Source organism: Malaclemys terrapin, chromosome 1, assembly GCF_027887155.1.
Source record: "Malaclemys terrapin pileata isolate rMalTer1 chromosome 1, rMalTer1.hap1, whole genome shotgun sequence".
Classification (NCBI taxonomy): Eukaryota; Metazoa; Chordata; order Testudines; family Emydidae; genus Malaclemys; species Malaclemys terrapin.
In genome coordinates, this window is record NC_071505.1 from 78,164,077 (window position 1) to 78,185,078 (window position 21,002).

The following is a 21,002-nucleotide window of genomic DNA, read 5'->3' on the forward strand; positions in this document are numbered from 1 at the left end:
CAATCTCTTGGGACAAACTGTTTTTTTTTTGTTAATAAGCGAGCATAAATAGTGAAAAGTAAACTAGTTTTAATTATTTTGAAAATGCTTTGTAGAAACAGACAAATAAAAGGAATGTGATAGTCCATAACCGTTTAGAAAATAACTACACTATCAAGAGCAGCATGTAATGTTTCAAAAACTTAACTTAGAAAAATAGACAATTCAAATTGTGTATTTTCACAATTTGGTTCTATTTACATCTATGCTCTGCATGTACCATACATTCACCAACACTAAATCTATAAAACTATTAACAGTTTTCAAATAAATTAAATTAGCTTTACATCTAAGCACAATATATACATATATATATTCATTGCCTTGAAGTATTACAACTCTTTCTGTTGTGCAGTAGTGTCAGGCAGCAGGTCCGGCTTTGTAGTCAAGGGCTTCCTCACCCCAGGATTGCTGAAATCCTTTGATCTCTCCTGCTGTTTCCTGCTGACATTTCTGAACTAAAGCATAAAATATGCAAAACGAGTGGGGAGGAAATAAGACAAGTTTTCACATTGATTGCTAGATCTTTAACATCTGAAGTACTAATGACAAGATTTTAGTAACTTTTTTGAAAAGTCTGCTTCTCTCGTTCTCTGTTGTCAAACTATTGTAACTTCAATGGAGCTGGTCCTAATTCACAACGGTGAGAAATTAGAATCAAGCTTGCATACAAGCTTGCATACATATAACCGCCAAGTGACGCAATTTATGTGTTACTTCTTAAAATACTTAACATGGATTTAATCAATAGACACATTAGCTGGAATATCCACTTGAACACCAAACTGTTCAGAAAGCTTCTTTAATTTCTCCTCCAAGATAATATTTTTTTTTACTTCTTCATTGTAGTTGTATTTCAGATCCTCAATTTCTTCAAAAAAGGAAGGGTCAAAGTTATCTAGTTCTCTTTTCAGCTGTTTGATTTCTTCCTAATAAAAGAATTGAATAGTACCAATTTACTACAATTCAAAATTCTACATTCTGTTTTTGTGTCAACATGTATATAAAAGACTAAATGATAACATTAATTGTGTTATTGCCTTTTCCTTTATGGGATAGATTTTTAAAAACTAGCTTTGCTTTGTGCACTCTGAATGTAAAGGTACAGGTTATCATGTGTATACCTTAGTACCTAATTGCACCTGCAAGTCAGGTGCTCTGGTATATGAAAAAGGAAGCTGGGTTAAAAGTTTGGTACCTACCATATGTTGAAACAGAAATGTTTACAGTGAGACTGAAGTGAAATTGTTAAATTAATCACACAGTCAGTACAGCATAATTATTACATAACGTGATAAGAGAAAAGAGCTTTTGGGGGGAAACAGTGCTGTGCTTCTAAATAACGTATTCTTCTGACTCTAGCTTTAGGGACTGAGTCTCAAGTCCGAGTACATTCTATTCTGGATCTCCCCTTAATAGTTGAAAGAGAGCAGAACTTCCCTTCCTCCCTTTTTATTTGATACTCTCGATAGCCCCATCAAAGTTGTGAACCAAACATGCAGCTGTAAGAAGGTTTTGGTTGCAGTTTGAGTCATTTTGTAAAAGTGGGAGGGGCCAAGGAGTGGCAGTTATTGGCCACTGAAACATTCAGGGGAGAGACACGCATGACGACAAGCTGACAAAGTGGTTCAGTATTTTTAACAATGCCACTTTCCATCTGTCATGCACTACATGCATGAATCCATAGAGTAGGGATGTACTATAAACTTGTTTTTAGAGAATTTGTATTTTAAAAGTCATAAGTCTGGCCATTCTATAAGCTATTGTATTCTCAAGTTGAATTGCTTTGAATTAGTAAATGTAACTACAGATATAAGACCTCAACTAATGGGTGGATGCAAACTTCTTAGCTGTCCATTAGTTCATAAGATAAGTGAACAATATCACAGTGGTGGTATCCATACAATACTCACTGTAAGTTGCTTTTTTTCCAGATCTGAGGCTTGCAGCTGTGTCTGGAGATCTACTACATCTACCATTAATTTGTCAATTCTTCCTTTCTCTAAAAAAATAATCATGTTATGAAAAGGACAAGTTAGATTACTAAATTCAAGATACTGCAAGACAATTAAAATGCTTAACCTCTTCGTAAATATTATATCTAATAAGCAATACATAGTGGAGAACATTAAACCCAGTTACCCAATATTGCAATGTGGCAAAAAGTCATCCCCAACACTATTCTGGTGGCTCCATCTATTTCTGTACAACAAGGTTTCAATGAAAAATATTAAGTGGTTAGTCTTTGTTGTGAAGTAAACATTTTGATTGACTGAGTGCAGTGCTATCTTAATGAATCTGCAGTCAGAATCTGAAATGAATCTGAAACAATAGCTCTGAGAGGTTTGACATGCCCCCCCCCTTTTTTTTTTAAATTAAGTCTTATTAACTTTGGTTCCTGGTAATAAGTTTAAAGACCAACATTGCTAATTTCACTGTGATAGCTGAATGTTTCTGCTGAAACTTTTGTTTTTTAAATCCAATGCGCCTGGCAGTGCTAGACTGTTAAACACAGAAGAAAGCAATTATGTCATTTACTCCAGTACATTGTCCAATCCAGTTTTAAATGATTCAATCAACAGTGCTCCTACCACTTCTCCTGAGAAACTATTCCAAAACTGAAGGATGGGAGTTGTGGTAAATGTTCTTTAGATCAAAGGTGCTTTTAAAATTTAATTTAATAGCATAGTTCCACTGTTACGCCCCCGTCCTGACACTTGTTATGTGGTTACAAGCAGTACTGAGTAGCTGTAAACTTGCTAGTGGATAGCCTAAAACATGATTCCTGATAGCAGTTGTATAATACATACACAGTTGTAATTTAATTTACTGTTATGGAATTACTCCCAATTCTCACTAGCGTAGTAAATGAGAGCAGATTCCAGCCCAAATTATTGAAAAATCCTTATACTTTAGATACTGAAAAGGACTACCGGCTGCAGAGCCTTCGCTTGCATTGATGCCTGTTTGATGTCGGTAAGCCTCCACCTGGTGAGCTAGTCCTGCTTTTTCCTTCTCCAGCCGATTATTGGTTAATCTGTAAAACAATTAATTTGAAATACTGTGAAGAGTAAAAATTGCTCTGGGTATTCCTCTCTAAGAACTTCTCAGTCTCATTTCTGTACATGGTGGAGCGGGGGTTCATTTTTTAGGAGTGATTTTTCTTGGTACTTTACCTGAGAAGCTGAAGCTCTCTAGCAAGACCTTGCTCTGTGCTAGCACCTTCAGGAAAGTGTTTGAGAAGCTCAATCTTAGGTTTAAAAAAAGGATAAGGAAAATGAGGAAATTTTACATTTGAAAACAATATCTGTAGTTACATTTACTAATTCAAAGCAACTCAATTTGAGAATACAATAGATAAAGTAATACAGGGAAAGGAAAAAATAGAAGCTTAGTAGCAGAGAGAATTGTAGTATTAATCTTAAAGAAAAGGCAAACTGAACTTATGATTGGACAAACAAATAAATTGCAATATAAAATCTTTCAGAAGCATCTTTGTAGATGCTGGTAATTCCTATAAAGACTCTAAAGTTATCTGCAAGCCTATTCTAGTAAATATGAATTAGTGCTTCGGCTGCCTTGTAGGAAGGAATAGAAAATACAGAGTAGTCTAGATAAAGATCGAGGGCGAGATTTACTAAGGTATTTATATGCATAAAGATGCAGATAGACATCTAATGGGATTTACAAAAGTGTCAAAGTGAGCTAGGCCTAGCCTCCTTAGGTGCTTTTTGAAAGTCCCACTAGGTGTCTGTCTGCATCTCTAGCTGCCTAAATACTTTTAAGTTTGGCCATAAGGACTTGATTATGTAAAAAAACTTAAATGAAGGTAAAATTTTAATCTCTATGAATTCCACTATTTTAAAGTATTAACTTTCACATTGTTTGAAGCTGATCATAACTAACATCTTTTAAGCAATAAAAGCAGAGGACCTGATCATGTGATCCTTATTTTTGTTAGAAACAATTACTTATGAGTAAAGGTTGTAGGATCAGGCCCATAGTCACTAGTTGAGGAATTAGTGTCCTTTATCCTCACATACTGTTCTCTCTCAGAGGTTTTGGAAGGAGGGAAGTGGTCAGGAGTCAGAAGGAGTTTTGAGCATTATCAAATATGGAAGAAAGCAAAGTAGAGGTGGCAGTGGGTATGGGCAGCAATCAGTTAAAACAAGGCATTCAAAGAATCAGACAAATCAAATAGCACAATTGGCAAATCACCTAGATAAATGCAGTCAAATAACTAATTAGTTGAAAATATGGTAGTCAGTTGAAAACAATGGAAGATAAATGGGAAATAATCAGTTCAAATAAAATGCAGATCAGTCTAATAGGGGACTATACAGAGAAGTCAAGAATTCTGGGACAACGTGGATGCACTCCCTTCAAGCTTTGGTCCTGGATAGGTTAGATACAGATGAATGGAACCTTCCTGTGGCCACTGAGGGCTTGCACAATCTGGCCCTAGCAAGAGCTCTGGCTGTGTGGCATGGCTCGCTACTGGTGGCAGGTCAGAGGGAAATAGTATAGTAGTCACCTCACTGAGCCTATTTGAGTGAGCCCTAAGATTCTCTTGGCATGGGAAGCCTTCAAGAGAGTAGGAGTGCTAGATACACACTGATCCAAAGAGACAGACACATCAAAGAGTTTCTCCCTTTCTTGAGATCCTTCAGACAGGATAAATAATAATACTTTACTCTCATAAAGTGCTGTTCTTTTGTAGCTCACTCAAGGTGCTTTACAAAGAAAGGCAAGTTGTATTAGCTGAATTTTACAGAGGGGCAAACTGAAGTTTGGAGATAGAAAGTGACTTGCTCAAAATCACACAGCCAGTAAGCGGTAGAGACAGGACGTGAACTCAGTTCTCTCGACTCAACGTATGTCTACACTTACAGTGGCATGTAGAGTACAGACACTGCACATGCAACTAGCATGGGTATAAATAGCAGGGTAGATGAGGAGGCATGGATTAGGCGAGTAGAATACCCTACATGCTTGAACTCCCACAGTATATGTCCTACACAGGCTCTCTACTTGCCCAAGCAGTGCTTCCCACATCTACACTGCTATTTTAACTAGTGCAGTGCAATATCCTGCGGCTACCCCACTGCCAGAGCGTTTCCCTGCTACAGTGAAAGGCTCTGCCAGCTTCCCAGCTTTTCATTGCCACAGTGAAAGGCTCCAGTAGTGTGGAGCTGCTAGAGCCTTTCATTTTGGCATGTAGCTACACACAACAGTGACAAATGTGGACGTGGTCTACTTTTCACTGTGATGTTGTGACTTACTGTACTTCAAAATAGCACCCTGTAACCCCCATATTCACCACTTGTATATAGTTATTTTGTACAAAGAATGCCCTGTAAATTATCATATGAAAAGTAATGATTTGCTGAAACTCACTGTTCTGTCAAAATATGTATAACTTCATTCTACACAGAGTTATGAGATTTTGCTATATGGTTGTTACTGAAATATGTTGTGAATCTGGGAGACGCCCACAACTAGCTCTCAAGTGGCAACAAAGGACGTGACCTACACCCTGACAGGTGTTAAGTGACCATCACCAGCCATTGACCAGCATGGGAATTGTAACAAGAGATGTACTATTCAATAAGAGACAGCTGCTTGAGCTCCACACAATGGGGATTGCTTAATTCCCTGACTCAGCAACCTATCAGGACATGTGATACCTGACTCCATGTCTGAACCAGTATTTTTCCAGGCCCATGAACTGAGGGTATAAAATAAAGGACAGTGGCATCATAAGATCACTTCTCTCCTCCCCCATCTACTCTGAAGGCAATAAGAATGTTGGGAAGAAAAAGACTTTGAACTGGGGAGATTGGTTCTAGGCTAAGCAGTATTAAGAACTGTGAACTGCTTACAGTGCCTAGTGGGGTGAGATTGACTGACTGACTCAACCCATGCTTAGTCTGATAAAGTTTAGGATTTAGAATGCGTGTTTACTTTTTATTTCTTATGTAACCATCTCTGACCTTTATACCTAACACTTATAATTGCTTAAAATCTATCTTTCTGTAGTGAATAAACTTATTTTAATGTTTAATCTTAACCAGTGAGTTCGTCCTAAGCGCTTGGGGGAATCTCCTGAGATAACAAAGGCTGGTGCATGTCCACTATATCCTTTGATAAAGTAGCGAACAAATTAATGAGCTTGCATCGTTCATGAGCAGTATAACATTTCTGGGGTTGAAGGCTGAGTCTGGGGGGAATTTGCTGATGTTTCCCTGTGTACAGTTTGAGTTGCTTGGAGAGCACTCATGCAACTTAGTTGGGTATGTCTCTGCATGTTGTTAGCTGAGTGATAACAGGACCTGGGCGGGTTTGCTGCTTGTCACTAGCATAGCATTGGAAGAGACAACCCTGTCTGAAGAGTTAAGGGCATACCGGCTCCCACAGTTCCAGATTTTACCCTGAGGGTCTGTCACAGATATATAGCTACATGTGTAGTGCCTGTACTGTACATTTCTGTAAGTGTAGGCATAGTCTCCACCTTGTGTTCTATCCTTTAAATCACAGTGTATTCTTGACCTAAGTCAATGGGACATTTTGTCAGTGGCAGGGTACGAATGGAATGTTCAAAGGGAAGCATTTATACATGGGAATAGGGGGTGAGTTATGTATACTGTGGGGCCTAGCTCACACTCTACCTTACTATCAGGTTAAAAAAAAAAAAAAAAAAAAAACAGACCCTGGGGAATTTTGCCAATTTCACTCCAATGAACTAAGGCCCAAGAATGAGAATTCTGTGCAGATGGTATCTTTCAAGGATGAAATGGTCAATAGGGAGAGAGTTTAGAGGTAGTATTTTAATAAAGCAAAACATTTAAATCAGTATTTCCTAAATAAAGCCTTTATCTTTTTGTGCTAGATATGTTATGAATACAGTGGTTTGTATTTCAATTAGAAGAGGTTTATTCCAGTTAGGGCATTTGAATGAACATGCTTCTCAAATGAATTGTAATAGTCAATGATCTCATATAGTTTTGCTTTTTGTACTGGGTATTTTAATCTATTGTTGCTGAAGTGTTTATTCTTAATCACGTCCACAACTTCTGTTCTGCTGATATAGAGTTATGTTTGATGAAGAACAGCTGCAAACTTTATTTGAGAGAGACAAATAAATTGCAAAGTGTCTTGCACCAGATTGTTGATACAAAACGGCAAAGTTTACATACAGATCTCTGCTGATTTTGCCCCTGCCCAGTGTTCAGATTACTGATACTTAATCCAAAACTAGCAAAGAAGAATATAGCACATAAACTTTAAAAATTACTCAAAATAAGTCACAGTTCTATGCATTCTGACAAACCTTTGATTGCTCATATAATGCTGGAGAAATGGGATATACCCATTAAAAACAAGACAAGACTGAGGCTACTCCTGGCAAATAGAGTCCTGGGGCTAATTACTCGGGACATTTAAAAGAACCATGTGTCAAGTCTAGTGGGCCAAAAATTTGACCCAACTTTTCTTTTTAAATATATGATTGTAAAGTGTTTATTAATTTATATTTTTCAATATATTAAATACACTTGTAAGCATCTCTACATTCTGCATATACAGAATATAACATTAAACAGTTACAAGTTAAATGATAAAATGTCAAACTGAAAGCCTTCCTCCTATACAATGTGGGATTCCACCCTCTGAACCAACCCATGAAAGCTAAAGTCTGAATAAGGAGATTGTTGACTTTGACTTTCTGAGCATAGTGCAAGAACTAACAGCTCTATTGAATGAGTTAGAAGAAAATTTTAAGGCATATTAAAATATCCATACCTACAGTTCAGCACTTACAAACAATACTACAGTGATAAATGTTTAGACGTGTAAAGTGGAGGAAAGTCTACCTCTGATTATGTTTCCCATTTAATTATGTTAAAATGGAGTTAAAGTTGAGAATTCATATCAGAAATTTAGGGTTAATCACATTATAGGGATTAGACCAATATTAAGCTTTGTTAACCAAGAACATTCACAGTTAAGGTTAAATTTAAAAGAAATCCAAACATGCTGAAGTATGGAAATGTATAGTTAGGGTACACAAATAATGAAAAACATTACAATAACAAAGCTACAGACATGTACAAGGGAGAAAAAATCTGCCTTTTATTATAGATAAGATAAATTTGTCACCGTTAGACTATGTTTTACTCACTTGTTCCTTTAAGTCCTGTGTGTTTTTTTCAATCTTGTGTTCACGCTCTGTTGCCTCTCGCAGTAGCTGTTTAAGATCAGTAATGCTTTGATTTTTTTTGGCAACATCAGTTTCCAGTTCTTTCATCTTAGTTTCATACATCCTGAAAACAGGAAAGAAAATTAAGGCCATTCAGCAAATACTATGCTTAGTCTAGAAAATATTTTTTCCCCATCCTGCAAACCCGACACACAGTCCAAAGGACTATAGCAAAATCTAACCTTTTGAAAAACAAAGATGGTGACCCCAGTAGAACACGCGCATGTGTGCTAAAAACAGAATGTAGCCAAACAGCACAGGCAGCAGGACAGGCTAGTCACACTGAGTACGTACCATGGTCTTGAATGGGTACTTAGGATGTACCCATCCCCCTGTCTGTGCCATCGCAGTTACACTCTACTGATAGCCCATTAGCTCAGTGAAAGCTAGCATGAGTATGTCTCCTTGAGCTGGGAATCACACCCCCAGTTCTAAGTGCAGACATACCCTTAGTGTTCTAGAGTTCTAGTGCAGACACTCTTATTTAGATAGGCTGTCAAAGTTTTGGAAAAACAACCACCCTGTTTGTAAATAACTTGTACAGAGCATAAGAATGGGTGTTGGCTTTGATTTTCAAGGGAACAGTTGAGGAACATGATACACCTCTACCTCGATAGAACGCTGTCCTCGAGAGCCAAAAAATCTTACCGCGTTATAGGTGAAACCGCATTATATTGAACTTGTTTTGATCCACCAGAGTGCGCCGCCCCACCCCGGAGCACTGCTTTACCGCATTATATCCGAATTTGTGTTATATCGGGTTGCGTTACATTGAGGTAGAGGTGTATGTAGCAGTTTATAATGAAATTCATCAACATTAAATTACTTGCTACAATAAGAGTAAATCTAGTGTCAAATAACTCATAGTTAGGAGAAAAGATCCACAAGGCAACATTTATTAAGTGAATTGACTGTAGAAGAATGGAAGTTATATGAATAGTGTTGTTGAGCAATTAATATAATTTACCACAGTATATGGAAAACAAACTTTCCTTCAATATTAGCTAAGAAAGTGTTCTTCATTGTGCATTTTTTCTGGGCAAGTATATTTATTATGGCTAAACCAGAAGGAACTTGATGCCTTAAGATCAGAGTAACACTTTCTCATCCACTACAGGTGGAAGAATTGACTGGCTCCAGGCCCAACTGTTTACTCAAAATATATTATCTTGGAAAGGTAGGCAGAAGGGTCTGGGTATATTACCTTCTGTTCTCTCTAATCCTTTGTAGGATGCCTGGGGTTCATCTACCATCATACTCCTGATGTGGGGAAGGGGCTCCTTCCTCCTCTCAGACTATTGTTTTGTTGAGGTATTTTTTTTTGTGGTGGTGTAATTTTGAAGCAGCATAACCCCTTGTTTATATCCCTTCCCATTGACCACCACCACCAGAGTGCTATTAACAAGGCAAAGTCAGAGAAATTCAGGTCACAGACCTTTCAACAGTTTTGTGGGTGGCTGTTGTTTGATCAATTGTGGAGGAATTTGCCTTCATGATAGGGTGCTATGGGGCTTGCTTATCATGCTCAACAAATACCATAAAATTATTCTTCAAAGCCCAGTTACAATATTCTGTAATAGTACAGGGCAGAATCTGGAAGGTAGTCCCCTCAGCATAGCAATCCAGCATTTTGCAGCTGCAAGGGAGGGTTCATTCTCAGAACAGGAAACAGTTTCTGGAGCAGCAGAGCCCAACAGGGTGTAGGGACACATGTCTGCTGGATCTGGGTTAGAAGTTTGTATGTTGAACATACGTAATACAGTAAATTCATCACTGATTGCTATGAGGTCAGTAAAAAATGCTTTAGAAAAGGAACTGAGAACTATGATCATGAAAGTATCATTCATTTAAAAATACTTAAGAAAACAAATCATTTTCCCTGTTTTATTCTCAGTTCCTACCTTGTTACAACAATTGATTTCCAGCTTTTGCTGTCAGCTCCTTCGAGTTGTGGACCTCTGCTTTCAGCAAAGTTTAACCTCTTAACAGTCTCCTCCAGTTCCACAGTCAACTTCTCATTTATTATCTCTATGTTATTCTTTGCTATTCGTAGCTTTTCTGCAGTGTCAGCTTCCTGTTGTCCAATGAGGCACAAAATTATATACATTGTGGCAAAGTGCATTTATGCTTCTTTTATCTTATCCAAAATACAGAACCTCATGCAGCACTGAACTCTACAAAATTACACTCAGAAACTGGGTCAGTACTGATTCAGATGGAAGAGCGCCACATACTAGATCATAAACACTATTGCCAATAGCATCTGGGTATTTCTTCGAAGTCTCCCATCCAAGACACTGGCCTTATTCAATTCTGCTTAGCCTTTGTGATCTAATAGGACTACAGCACAAATTGGTATGGTATCAAGAATATAATGAATACTATCTATTTTGTATTTAGGGAGCCCATCAAAATAGTATCTGAGTGTGTACTGAATAGAACAAGTGTAAATTCAATATTCAATATGTATACTTCCAGCCAAATTAAAAAGAAAAGATGCTTAATATAACCAACCATTTGCTCAAATGGCTGGATACTATCCTATAACCGTACTTTTTTCAGCTCTTTACGTAGCCTCTCATTTTCAGCAATGATTTTTTCCATGCCTCTGGTTTTTGATTCATAACGCATACTGAGCTGGCCACCCAGATGAAGTTTCATTTTTTCCATTTCAGACTAAATATTAAACAAAAATCAGAAAAAAAATATGTATTTACACAACTTAGAATCTTTTGAGTTCTCATTTTGAATGCTACAGTTATCTAGCACATGCAGGTCCCAATTCAGCAAAGCACTTTAGCACATGCTTGTATCTATACCTCAAATACATAAAAATATATTTTGAATATCAAAATTTCCCTTAGAAACACATCTCTGTGTCACAATAACTTGCATTACACTAAAATTCACATTTTGCTTTAGAAGTTACTCATATAATTATGAGAGTGAAAGAATACAGAACATCTGTTTTGTTTGGCAGGTCTAGTACTTTGTGGAGGAAGTGCATATGTAAAGCTTTGCTTCTGTGTAGTACAAAGTTCACATTTGTGATTTTTTTTTTTTAACTGAAACAAATTTTTGTGCCATATAATGTGAATAGCTTTGATTATATACACTACAGAAAGTGTTTCATCTAAAACATAAATAACATTATTAATCAGTTTTCCTAATTAATTTACATATAAGTTGCTACACAAAATAATAATGAATGCTAAATTAGTACCTTTAGCCTCTCATTTTCAAGTTCAAGGCTAACTAGTTTTTCATTAGAGACAACTCCTGGGGCCTTTTTCAGATCTTCATTTTCTCTCTGCACTTTCTCTACAACCTTTTTCATCAAACCAATGGTTTTTTCTAATTCTGGAATGGTCTTTCCACTTCTACCAGACTACACAGAAAAGACGGGGGGAAAAAGAAAAGGAAAAAAAGCATAATGAAGTAAATGCTTGAAATTCTAAGTGAGATACAAATGTGTCTGAAGTCTTGTTTTTTTTTTTAAATTGCCTTGTTGTAAACACACAAAATAAGGTAACCATAATTTGGGATTATAGTTCTGAATCTGAAATTTGTTAGGACACAAATGGAGGTGGAGGACACAAAGGAAGTCCATGCTCAACAAATCGCAAGATTGGGGGTCTAAATTTTTGTGTTATCAAAAGAACTGACACAACATTTATACATTTGGTATGTAAATACATTGTGCTATGAAAATTCTGCATTTATACATACATATTAGCATAGTTCCACTGTGCTAATTCCTTTAGAATGCACCACTTGGCCAAGCAAGTATGAAGTACTGCATTTCAGTGGATTATCTCTTCCCCTTCCTACTTCATTAATACAGAAAAAAAAAAAAAGAAGGGAAAAAGACTCTACACAGAGTAAACTCCAACGTACAATCACTTCAGTAAATTAAGAGACTTTCACAACTACTTTCCTCTTATCCAGTAAAGGAGGAGACAGACCTTGTTGCTTCTGAAGTCAAGAAGTAAAGGAACAGTGGCATAGTGTAGGAGGTCAAAGGAATATGGGGAGTCCTGTTATGGCTCTCCGCAGCACTATGCTGACTCCTCTTTACTTCTTGGGAAGCCCAGGGAGGAAAAATTGTGGAGGCAGCACACTTCGCTCCTTGTACAGTTTAAGAGCCACAGTGTTTGCATCTTGTAAGTGTCATGCTTGTGGTTTCATGAGACGTTGGTAATGGAGGAGTGCTGTTTTTGCTGCAGTATTTGTTTTCTGGTCTTCTGAGGAATGAAGAAGGGAACTGACGACTGCATCAATCAATAAGATACGCTTGAGGTAAACTGAAGCTTCATTTATATAATTCTCTTGTATATTAAAAAACAGAATATTTCTCTAGCAACAGGTTCCACTGTCTAACATCCTAATCCCATTTGATTAGCTCTACCAAAAGATTTTCAAATACATTATTCAATATTTTGCATACACTTATGGTTATATTCTCTTATTGGTGAAGAGATATTTTTGCAGGTAACTGTTGTTAATCCAGATGGTAGACTAAGGCTCTGATCCTGCAAAGATTTAAGTGTGTGAGAAACTTTACTAACAGTAATAGACAATTGACTAGTATCTTGGATCCTTAATGAAGGAACTACTTAATGTAAAAAGTGTAAAAACTAATATTTCCCATCTTCTTTTGCTTGATGATAAACATTTCAGTTGTAATTAAACCGTACTTGTGTATTTCAATCATTTAATTATTCTGAAAAACACAGTAGCATTACTCACCCCTCTAACACTGCCTAGCTTGCGCTCGACTTCCGCTTTCTCTCTTTTGAGAAGCTCACACATTTCTTTCAAGTCACCTACTTGGTCCTAAAGAATACAAATAATAATCATTTTATTTAGGTTTTACTCAATTAACAGGTGAATTGAAACTTTTTTTTTAAATTACAAATTTTCCAGCTTCAGTTACTTTACTTTGAGAAACCTGAAACAAAACGAAAAAATAATTTCCCCCTTGCCCATATAATTCATCACTTGCTACCAACCACAGTTTACAAAAGCCATGCCCTCTAAGTTTGCCCCCATATTTTATTCTTTAATAGAAACATTAAAGAATGTTGGTATGCTGCTGGTCTTACATATTAAGTGCATTATAAAGATCTTTTAAAAACCCAAACAAAAAAATGATTACAGATTATGTGAGAGTTCTGTATATTTTCTCATAATCTAGATTCTTAGGTTACGGCACAATCTAGCTTCAACTAATATGTTAGAACATAGGAATAATTAAAAAAAAAAAAAAACCCACCTTTTCTGATTTTTTTACAAATTTCCCAGGAAAACTCTACCCTACTAGGAGAGATGTCAATCTGAAATTGGATTGGGTTTTTTGGGGGGCGACGGGGGTGGGGGTGGGGAAGGGAAATGGGCAGAAGTTGGGAAAGGGCCAGTTTGAAAATAGGGACTGTAATGGGAAGCTGGCTTCAACTACACAATGGAACAGCTACTACCCCACTCCATAATTTATACCATAAAGGGACAAATTTAAAAGGGACCTCTTACCCAGGCATATTTAATTATTAATTTTCTAAATTTGTAAACATTTATGTATGATAAACTGCAGCTACGTATTTAGGTCCCTTCAATGGGCAGGACTCTGTGCATATGCACAACTCCATTGACTTTAAAGTGCCTCTCTGAGGGTGCAGGGTTCCACTCTTATGGTATTCATTGCAGGATGTGGGCTTTAGACCCCTAAGCTGTAAATAGATGTATGTATTTGAAAGACTAGGCCTTACAGGTGGGCTTGTGAAATCTGCCCCCAGTGTTTTTGGTTTTCAATATATTTACATCAAATGTATATAGTATGTATGGAATATGTATTAGCACAACAGAGTTCATAAAAGTTTTTTTTTAAATGTACAATTACATTCTCAATGAGCCTTTAAAATATGTTATATGCTAAAAAAAAATACCTTTAATCTTGGCAGATCTTTATTAGCCTGCTCTAGCTGGAATCTTAGTTCAACATTTTCAGATGATAACCTCAAATTTTCTTTCTGAAGCTCCTGTTGTCTTTGACACTGATCATCTGATCCTATTCCTGACGTCTTAAGAAAAAGAAGGAGCAGAATAAAATATTATGAAATGTTGAGGTATTAATTCTTACATTAGTTACACTGGATAACGATCAATAATCTGGGCAATAAAGATACAATCCTGTTACATTCCATATTGAAATACTGAGACTAAAAAAAGTGTTTATACAGCAAGATACCTTCTTATAGAGTTCACCCATCAGTATTTTTTTTACCACATTAAAGTTAATAAAACAGATAGAGAAAGCTAATGTGGACCTTTGACTCAACTTCTTCCTTTAATTCCTTTATGAACATTTTAAAAATTTGCTTAAATTAAGTAAGGTGAAGGTATAAAACAGTATAGACTTCTGTTTGGCAAAAATAAACACTGTATTTTGAAATCTCAAAATCTAGTAAGGGAAAAAATTACAGTGTTCTAAACAGGGATATTATGCTTGTGAATAGCATCTATTTTAGAGCCACCTTCTGATACGTTTACTCACATTGATAGCACTTCACACTATAATCAGTCCCCCACTGAAGTCAGATCATTGAGACTAAAGTGCATCTCAACAGGAAAAGGATATCTGAATCTGGTCCCTAGTAATACCTAGCGCTTATACCTCACTTTTCATCTGTAGATCTTAATAAAGGAGGCATTATTATCCGTATTTTTACAAAGGGGAAACAAACACAGAGGTGAAGTGATTTGCCCAAAGTCACCCAGAACATCAGTGGCAGAGCCAGGAATAGAAGCCAGGCTGTTTGAGTACCAGTCCACTGCTGTGACTATGAGACCATACTGTAACTATCCATCTAGGTATTTTGTACCAAATTCATTACCATAGAATCTGAGCACCAAGTAAGATGAACAAATTAGAATGCAAGAATTAATAAAAGATAAGTGGAATTATTTCTACTATACTTTTACAGAGACTCAACTTTGAAACAGCTATAAATTGTCACTAGCCAAGAGGCTCCAACTGTTAGCATAATTTATGCAAAGTTAGTCTCAGAAGAAAAAGAAAAATCCCAAGAACCTTTTCTCTTTTTCAACCAGATCAAACTGCTTGGATTAAAAAAAAAAAAAAAAATTGAACAAGGAAACAAAAAACTCCACATTGGGCCCAATTCTGAATATGTGTGCAAGGGACTTACTCTCACAGGATTACAACATGAGTAGAGATAAGGCAGTAAAAACTAAGGATAGTCTCCCTTGAAATAAATATAAAATAAATATAGAAACCTGCAAAGATAAAATAAAGAAACTCTGATAATTCCACAAATAATTAGAATTAATGAACTAAGTATCACCAATAAAAACATGGGGGAATAAAGCAACTGCCTCACTAGTAAAATATATTCTCTCTAATAAATATAAATGATATTGTCACAGCACAGACTGCTAAAGAAGCACACAGCAGGAAGATAATCAAAAAACTAAATGCGTATCAGGAAACAAACAATTTTACAATAAATATTTTAGTCTATATCATGTAGACATATAAACAATGCAGCTAATAGGGAAGTGAAGGATTAAAGGACTGCTATAGTGCCAAACCTGAGGCATTTCACAAAGTCCTGGGGTTGGTTCAGTCCCCTCTGTACCAGTTTGGTGATTTCCATATGTATCTTCTTCAGTGTGTTTATCCACTCCATTATTCATTTTTATATTTTCTGGCTTATAATCATTAGGTTGATTAGAAGGCTCCCCGGAATCAGACTGATTGCAACTCATTCTAGCAGCACAAGATTCTGCTCTACTTCCTTCATTGTTATTAGTTGATTGCTTGCACACTTTTTGCTTCCCTTCTTTCTCTCCATCATGTTCTTCATTAACTTCACCCTCTTCAGGTCCTGTTATATTTTCTTGTTCATCACTGATACCCTCTTCATCAGCTTCGGTTTTCAGAGAGCTTCTCCTTTTGCCTTTTGATCCTACCCTAGAATTATTTGAATTCTCATGTTTTTCACAATCTTCAATTTCCTGTTCTGGAGTTAATTCAGTAATTGCATCTCCAGCAGCCTGATGGCATTCATCAGTAATGTTTGCACCCTCATCTATTTCATTGCCATTTGTAATACTAAGAGTGGGTTGGTGTTTTACTTTGCCCTTACTTGAAGCAGTTTTCTTCCACGGATATTTCAAATGCTTGTGTTTACTGACATTGTTAGCAAAAGAGGAATTAGTCAATGCAGCTGTGTCACATGCAGCACTCTGTTTGAAGCAGAAGAAAGGTGTAATGAAGCATGAAAAGAAAAGAGATAGATAGTAAAAGAAATAAGACAGCATACCTATATATAACATCATGTCCACTTGTGGTAGATTTATTAAGAACCAGATAACCTGACATTAGGAATACAGAGAACTCTGTGTGCAAGAGACTATGTAGCCAAAACGAAACTCATTATCTCCTCCCCAATGTTCCATTGCTGTGGACAACACAGCATCCTCCCAGGCTCTCAGTCTCACAAAGCTGGGTCATCATTGACTACTTGTCTTCTCCCTACACATTCAGGGTGTTAACAATAGTGCTGTTTCTATCTGCTGAACATTTAAAAGAGCTGGAGCTTCTTCTCTATTCTAAAGGCTAAAAATACTCTTGTCCATGCCACAGTCAGTGTGTCACAGACATGCCCAAGCATGTGCTGTTAGGTACATTACATCTGTGTTCGACCACTTTCTTGATATTACACAGAAAAGGGTCTTGTGTGGTCTCTGCCGAAAACAAAGAACTACATGATTGTCATGTTTATTACAAGATGTTTGTATGGGAAACAATTTTAGAGTGATGTAACATGTAGGATATTGTGTTCCAAATCTGTTGTGAGTGAAACCTATCACCTGAGGAGGGGGAGTCTGACAGCAGACTCAAGCAATGTAAGTAAAATGAACATTCCTGGAGACAGCCCATGGTTACTGTCTGGACTAGATGCAGGCTGGAGATTTACAAAGACAAACGAACCTCATGAGAGTTCTGAGAAGAGCGGGCCCTCTTGGTTAAGAGAGCAGGAGGAAATGGCCCTAGTGGTTATCCTTTATAGGAGAAGACTGACAGCGGGAAGGAGAGGTCTTATGAATGGTGAATCCCAGCTTTATGGGCTGGATAAGCACTGAAAGACAGACCATTGGATGCGAAATACCTTATTAGACAGGAATAGTCTAATTGTTAATAAGTATAGACTGTAGATTTGTGTTTTATGTTTTTTCTTTTACCTGTAAGGAGGGGTTACTCACCTTATGCAGTAACTGGAATTCTTCAAGACGTGTCCGTAGGTGTGCTCCTCTTCAGGTGCATACCCAACAGAGGGAGGACTACAGCCCTTTATGCCCTCACAAGGAAGCAAAGGGCACATGTACAGCCCTGACAGACATTGCTATTAAAAAAAAAAAATCTGATCTTGTGCATGAGGTGCATGCACACCTACAGTGGGATTCACACTGATACACATTCAAAGAAGAATTATTTATTTCCTACAGCCACACCCAGCTTTGTACCTTCTTCCATGCTGTGCCCTACACTGTCCTCCATCTTATTGTGCTGGTTCCCCGTTCTATTCAAATCCCTCCTAAACAAGCTCCAAACGCTAGCCAATGCTAGGCAATAAATAATGAAAGGGGGGGGGGGAAACCCTACACTAAGCCAAGACCTTCCTCTGGGTCTCCCCGTGTGTCTTGCCTTTTATGTCTTTTAGACTGTAAGATCTTTGAGGTAGGGAGTACAGTAACTCCTCGCTTAACGTTGTAGTTATGTTCCTGAAAAATGTGACTTTAAGTGAAACGATGTTAAGCGAATCCAATTTCCCCATAAGAATTAATCTAAATGGGGGGGGTTAGGTTCCAGGGAAATTTTTTGCACCAGACAAAAGACTATATTTTATACACACACAGTAAAAGTTTTAAACCAACAATGTAATACTGTACACAGCAATGATGATTGTGAAGCTTGGTTGAGGTGGGGCAGTGGAAGAGGGTGGGGGATATTTCCCAGGGAATGCCTTACTGCTAAATCTAGCACTCGGCTAAGCCCTCATGGGTTAACACATTGTTAATGTATCCTCACACTCTACAAGGCAGCACAAACGGAGGGAGGGGAGACAGCATGGCAGACAGAGACACACACCCCGTGTGTGAGAGAGAGAAATGTGCATTGCCCCTTTAAGTACGCTGACCCCACTTTAAGTACATTGCCTTTTTAAGTAGATCAACAAGTTGAGACAGTGGCTACTGCCAGAAAGCTCCCTCTATCCTGATCCCCGTTGTGTATCCCCCCTGCTCTATGGAAATGGGGTAAGCGGGGGACAGGAGCAGGGGGGGGAGGGACACTCTGACATTAGCCCCGCTCTACCCCCGCACAGCAAGCGGGAGGCTCTGGGGAGCAGCTCCAAGGCAGAGGGCAGGAGCAGCACACGGCAGTGGGGGGAGGGACAGCTGATCTGCCAGCAATTGATAGCCTGCTGGGCGGCTGCTGCACAGGGAACTTAGGGGAGCGGGGAGCTGATAGGGGGGCTGCTAGTCCACCCTGGTTCCAAGCACCCACCAGCTAGCTCCAACGGGTTGCTCTTTCTGCAAACAGTGGACAAAGCAGGCGGCACCCAAACAACATTATAAGGGAGCATTGCGCAACTTTAAATGAGCATGTTCTCTAATAGATCAGCAACGTAACAACGTTAACCGGGACGACTTTAAGTGAGGAGTTACTGTATCTGTCCTCTGTGCTTATAGCACTAAGCACATCTTTCTTCCTTTTAGCCCCATAATGTTTATGAAAAACAGTAATACATTTTAGTTCTTAGAATTAAAAATAATGCTAAACATTCTTGCCATAAGGTTAATAAAGGAGAAAAAAGTTCATTTTTTCAGATGCTGTATTGGATGATTGCAATCTGAAACAAAATGGACCAAATACTACAGAATAACAGATGGATGATAAATATGTCTTTGAGTAGGAGATGCATTCAGTTTTCACTTTGGGTAATAACATAAAGTTGTTTGCTTACCGAAGGTCTTGAAAATGTGTCTCTTGAAAACTGTCTCTCCAATGCATGAAGCTTTTCCTGCAAATATCGATTTTTTAAATGTAACTCTTCTACCACAGAATCTCGTGGGAGAGCCTGTTGTGTTCTATATCAAAAATAAACAAATCAATGTTTGTTATTAATACAGGAAAGCATCCTTTAATGTAAATCAAGTATGGACTTCTGGTTTCCTAGACTGAAGATTTTAAATATTTTTTTTAGATAAATGTAGATATACTAAATCAATTTTATTTATATAAACTGAATTAAATAAACCCCAGGATCCAAGAACTCAGAATTTGGCATAGTATTCAGACTTAAGAAATCCTAAGAGTCTATTTTCTCTTGATGTTTATGTGAAATTTCTGTTACCAATAATGGTGCATTATGCATACACACTGAAAACATAACACGTTTCCAAAACTTGAGAGAAAAAAAACCTAGCGCTAAGGTGTTATAGTTGAACTAACAACTCAACTGTGTTTTCACTTTCATGCACTGGGAGCCAGCTTCTATTTATGTGAATTAATTCCTTGAACAATAAACCCAAAATGTATTTAAACGGGAAAATTATAAGCTTTCCAAATGGGGTCTCTCCTTTTGGAACAACTCTTACCTCATATGAGCAATTTCATTTTGTAAGTCTATATTCCGTTTTCTTAGTTCTTCCAGCTCTTTCTCTGACTCTGATGCCCGTACTCCCACAACATGGTCAACAGTAATACCACTGGTCTTGAGTTTCTTTTGTAAAGCAATTTTCTCTTTATCAGCTCTGCAACATTCAATTTGTGTTTACTAAAATCTTGGTACATTTGTTTACCAATCTGCTTCATCTAAAAGTGAACAGCATTTCATTCTAATGACTCTAGACCTGCAATCCAATTGCCCATTGAACTTTTCTTGATTTAAATTACCTTATAAATGGACATTTTTCTAGTTTCTCATCAAAGATTTTTTTCTGGTTTCTCATAAAAGAATATTGAGTGAATATTGTGCATTTCACAAATCACTTGCAGGTTTTGCTTAAGCATTCATTGATATTTTACATTTATGTAACCCTTTACAAAAACAGAAAGCCCAAGCAAAGCATAGCTAGTGAAAGGAACTTACAAATATATATAATTCTTTGTTATTCTTTTGTTACTTTTCATCTCTTGAATTCTAGGTCAGTGAAAATTTTGCTATGACTACATTGAAAACATGGTTAAATGAAATAAAAACATCTTTTCTTGAGTTTTGCTGAAAAAGTCTTGGTCATCACAATGCCAGCGGGGTAAACACTGCAGATTAATACAGCTGCTAATTCTAGCAGTCTGATGAAACTAAACAGCGGTAAGAAAAGTCTGTCCTCACCTGCAGCTGGTGCTTCTTTGACTGTGATAAAAACAAATTATTAATAGGGCTGTCGATTAATCACAGTTAACTCACGCGATTAACTCAAAAACATTAATCACGATTAAAAAAATTTATAGCGATTAATTGCAGTTTTAGTCACACTATTAAACAGTAAAATACTGAAATGTATTAAATATCTTGGATGTTTTTCTACATTTTCATATATATTGTATTCTGTGTTGTAATTGAAATCAAAGTGTATAATTATTTTTATTACAAATATTTTCACTGTAAAAATGATAAAA

The 21,002-nt window shown here is 37.1% G+C and overlaps 1 protein-coding gene across 2 annotated transcripts in view; it reads right to left on the reverse strand.

Annotated features, from left to right (window-relative positions):
• Window positions 1–52: 52 nt before the first annotated feature.
• Window positions 53–21,002, reverse strand: part of CEP290 (centrosomal protein 290) — a 111,151-nt gene continuing 90,201 nt past the window's right edge. For both annotated transcript variants that reach the window (XM_054027619.1, XM_054027628.1), the window contains 12 exons: window positions 19,979–20,134; window positions 19,345–19,468; window positions 14,239–14,373; window positions 13,046–13,132; window positions 11,520–11,684; window positions 10,850–10,972; window positions 10,198–10,370; window positions 8,219–8,360; window positions 3,216–3,289; window positions 2,973–3,076; window positions 1,953–2,041; window positions 53–968 (listed from right to left, as the gene is read on the reverse strand). In XM_054027619.1, coding sequence (XP_053883594.1) covers window positions 780–968; window positions 1,953–2,041; window positions 2,973–3,076; window positions 3,216–3,289; window positions 8,219–8,360; window positions 10,198–10,370; window positions 10,850–10,972; window positions 11,520–11,684; window positions 13,046–13,132; window positions 14,239–14,373; window positions 19,345–19,468; window positions 19,979–20,134 — 1,561 coding nt within the window. In that variant the 3' untranslated portion in view covers window positions 53–779. The remainder of the gene's footprint in view (window positions 969–1,952; window positions 2,042–2,972; window positions 3,077–3,215; window positions 3,290–8,218; window positions 8,361–10,197; window positions 10,371–10,849; window positions 10,973–11,519; window positions 11,685–13,045; window positions 13,133–14,238; window positions 14,374–19,344; window positions 19,469–19,978; window positions 20,135–21,002) is intronic.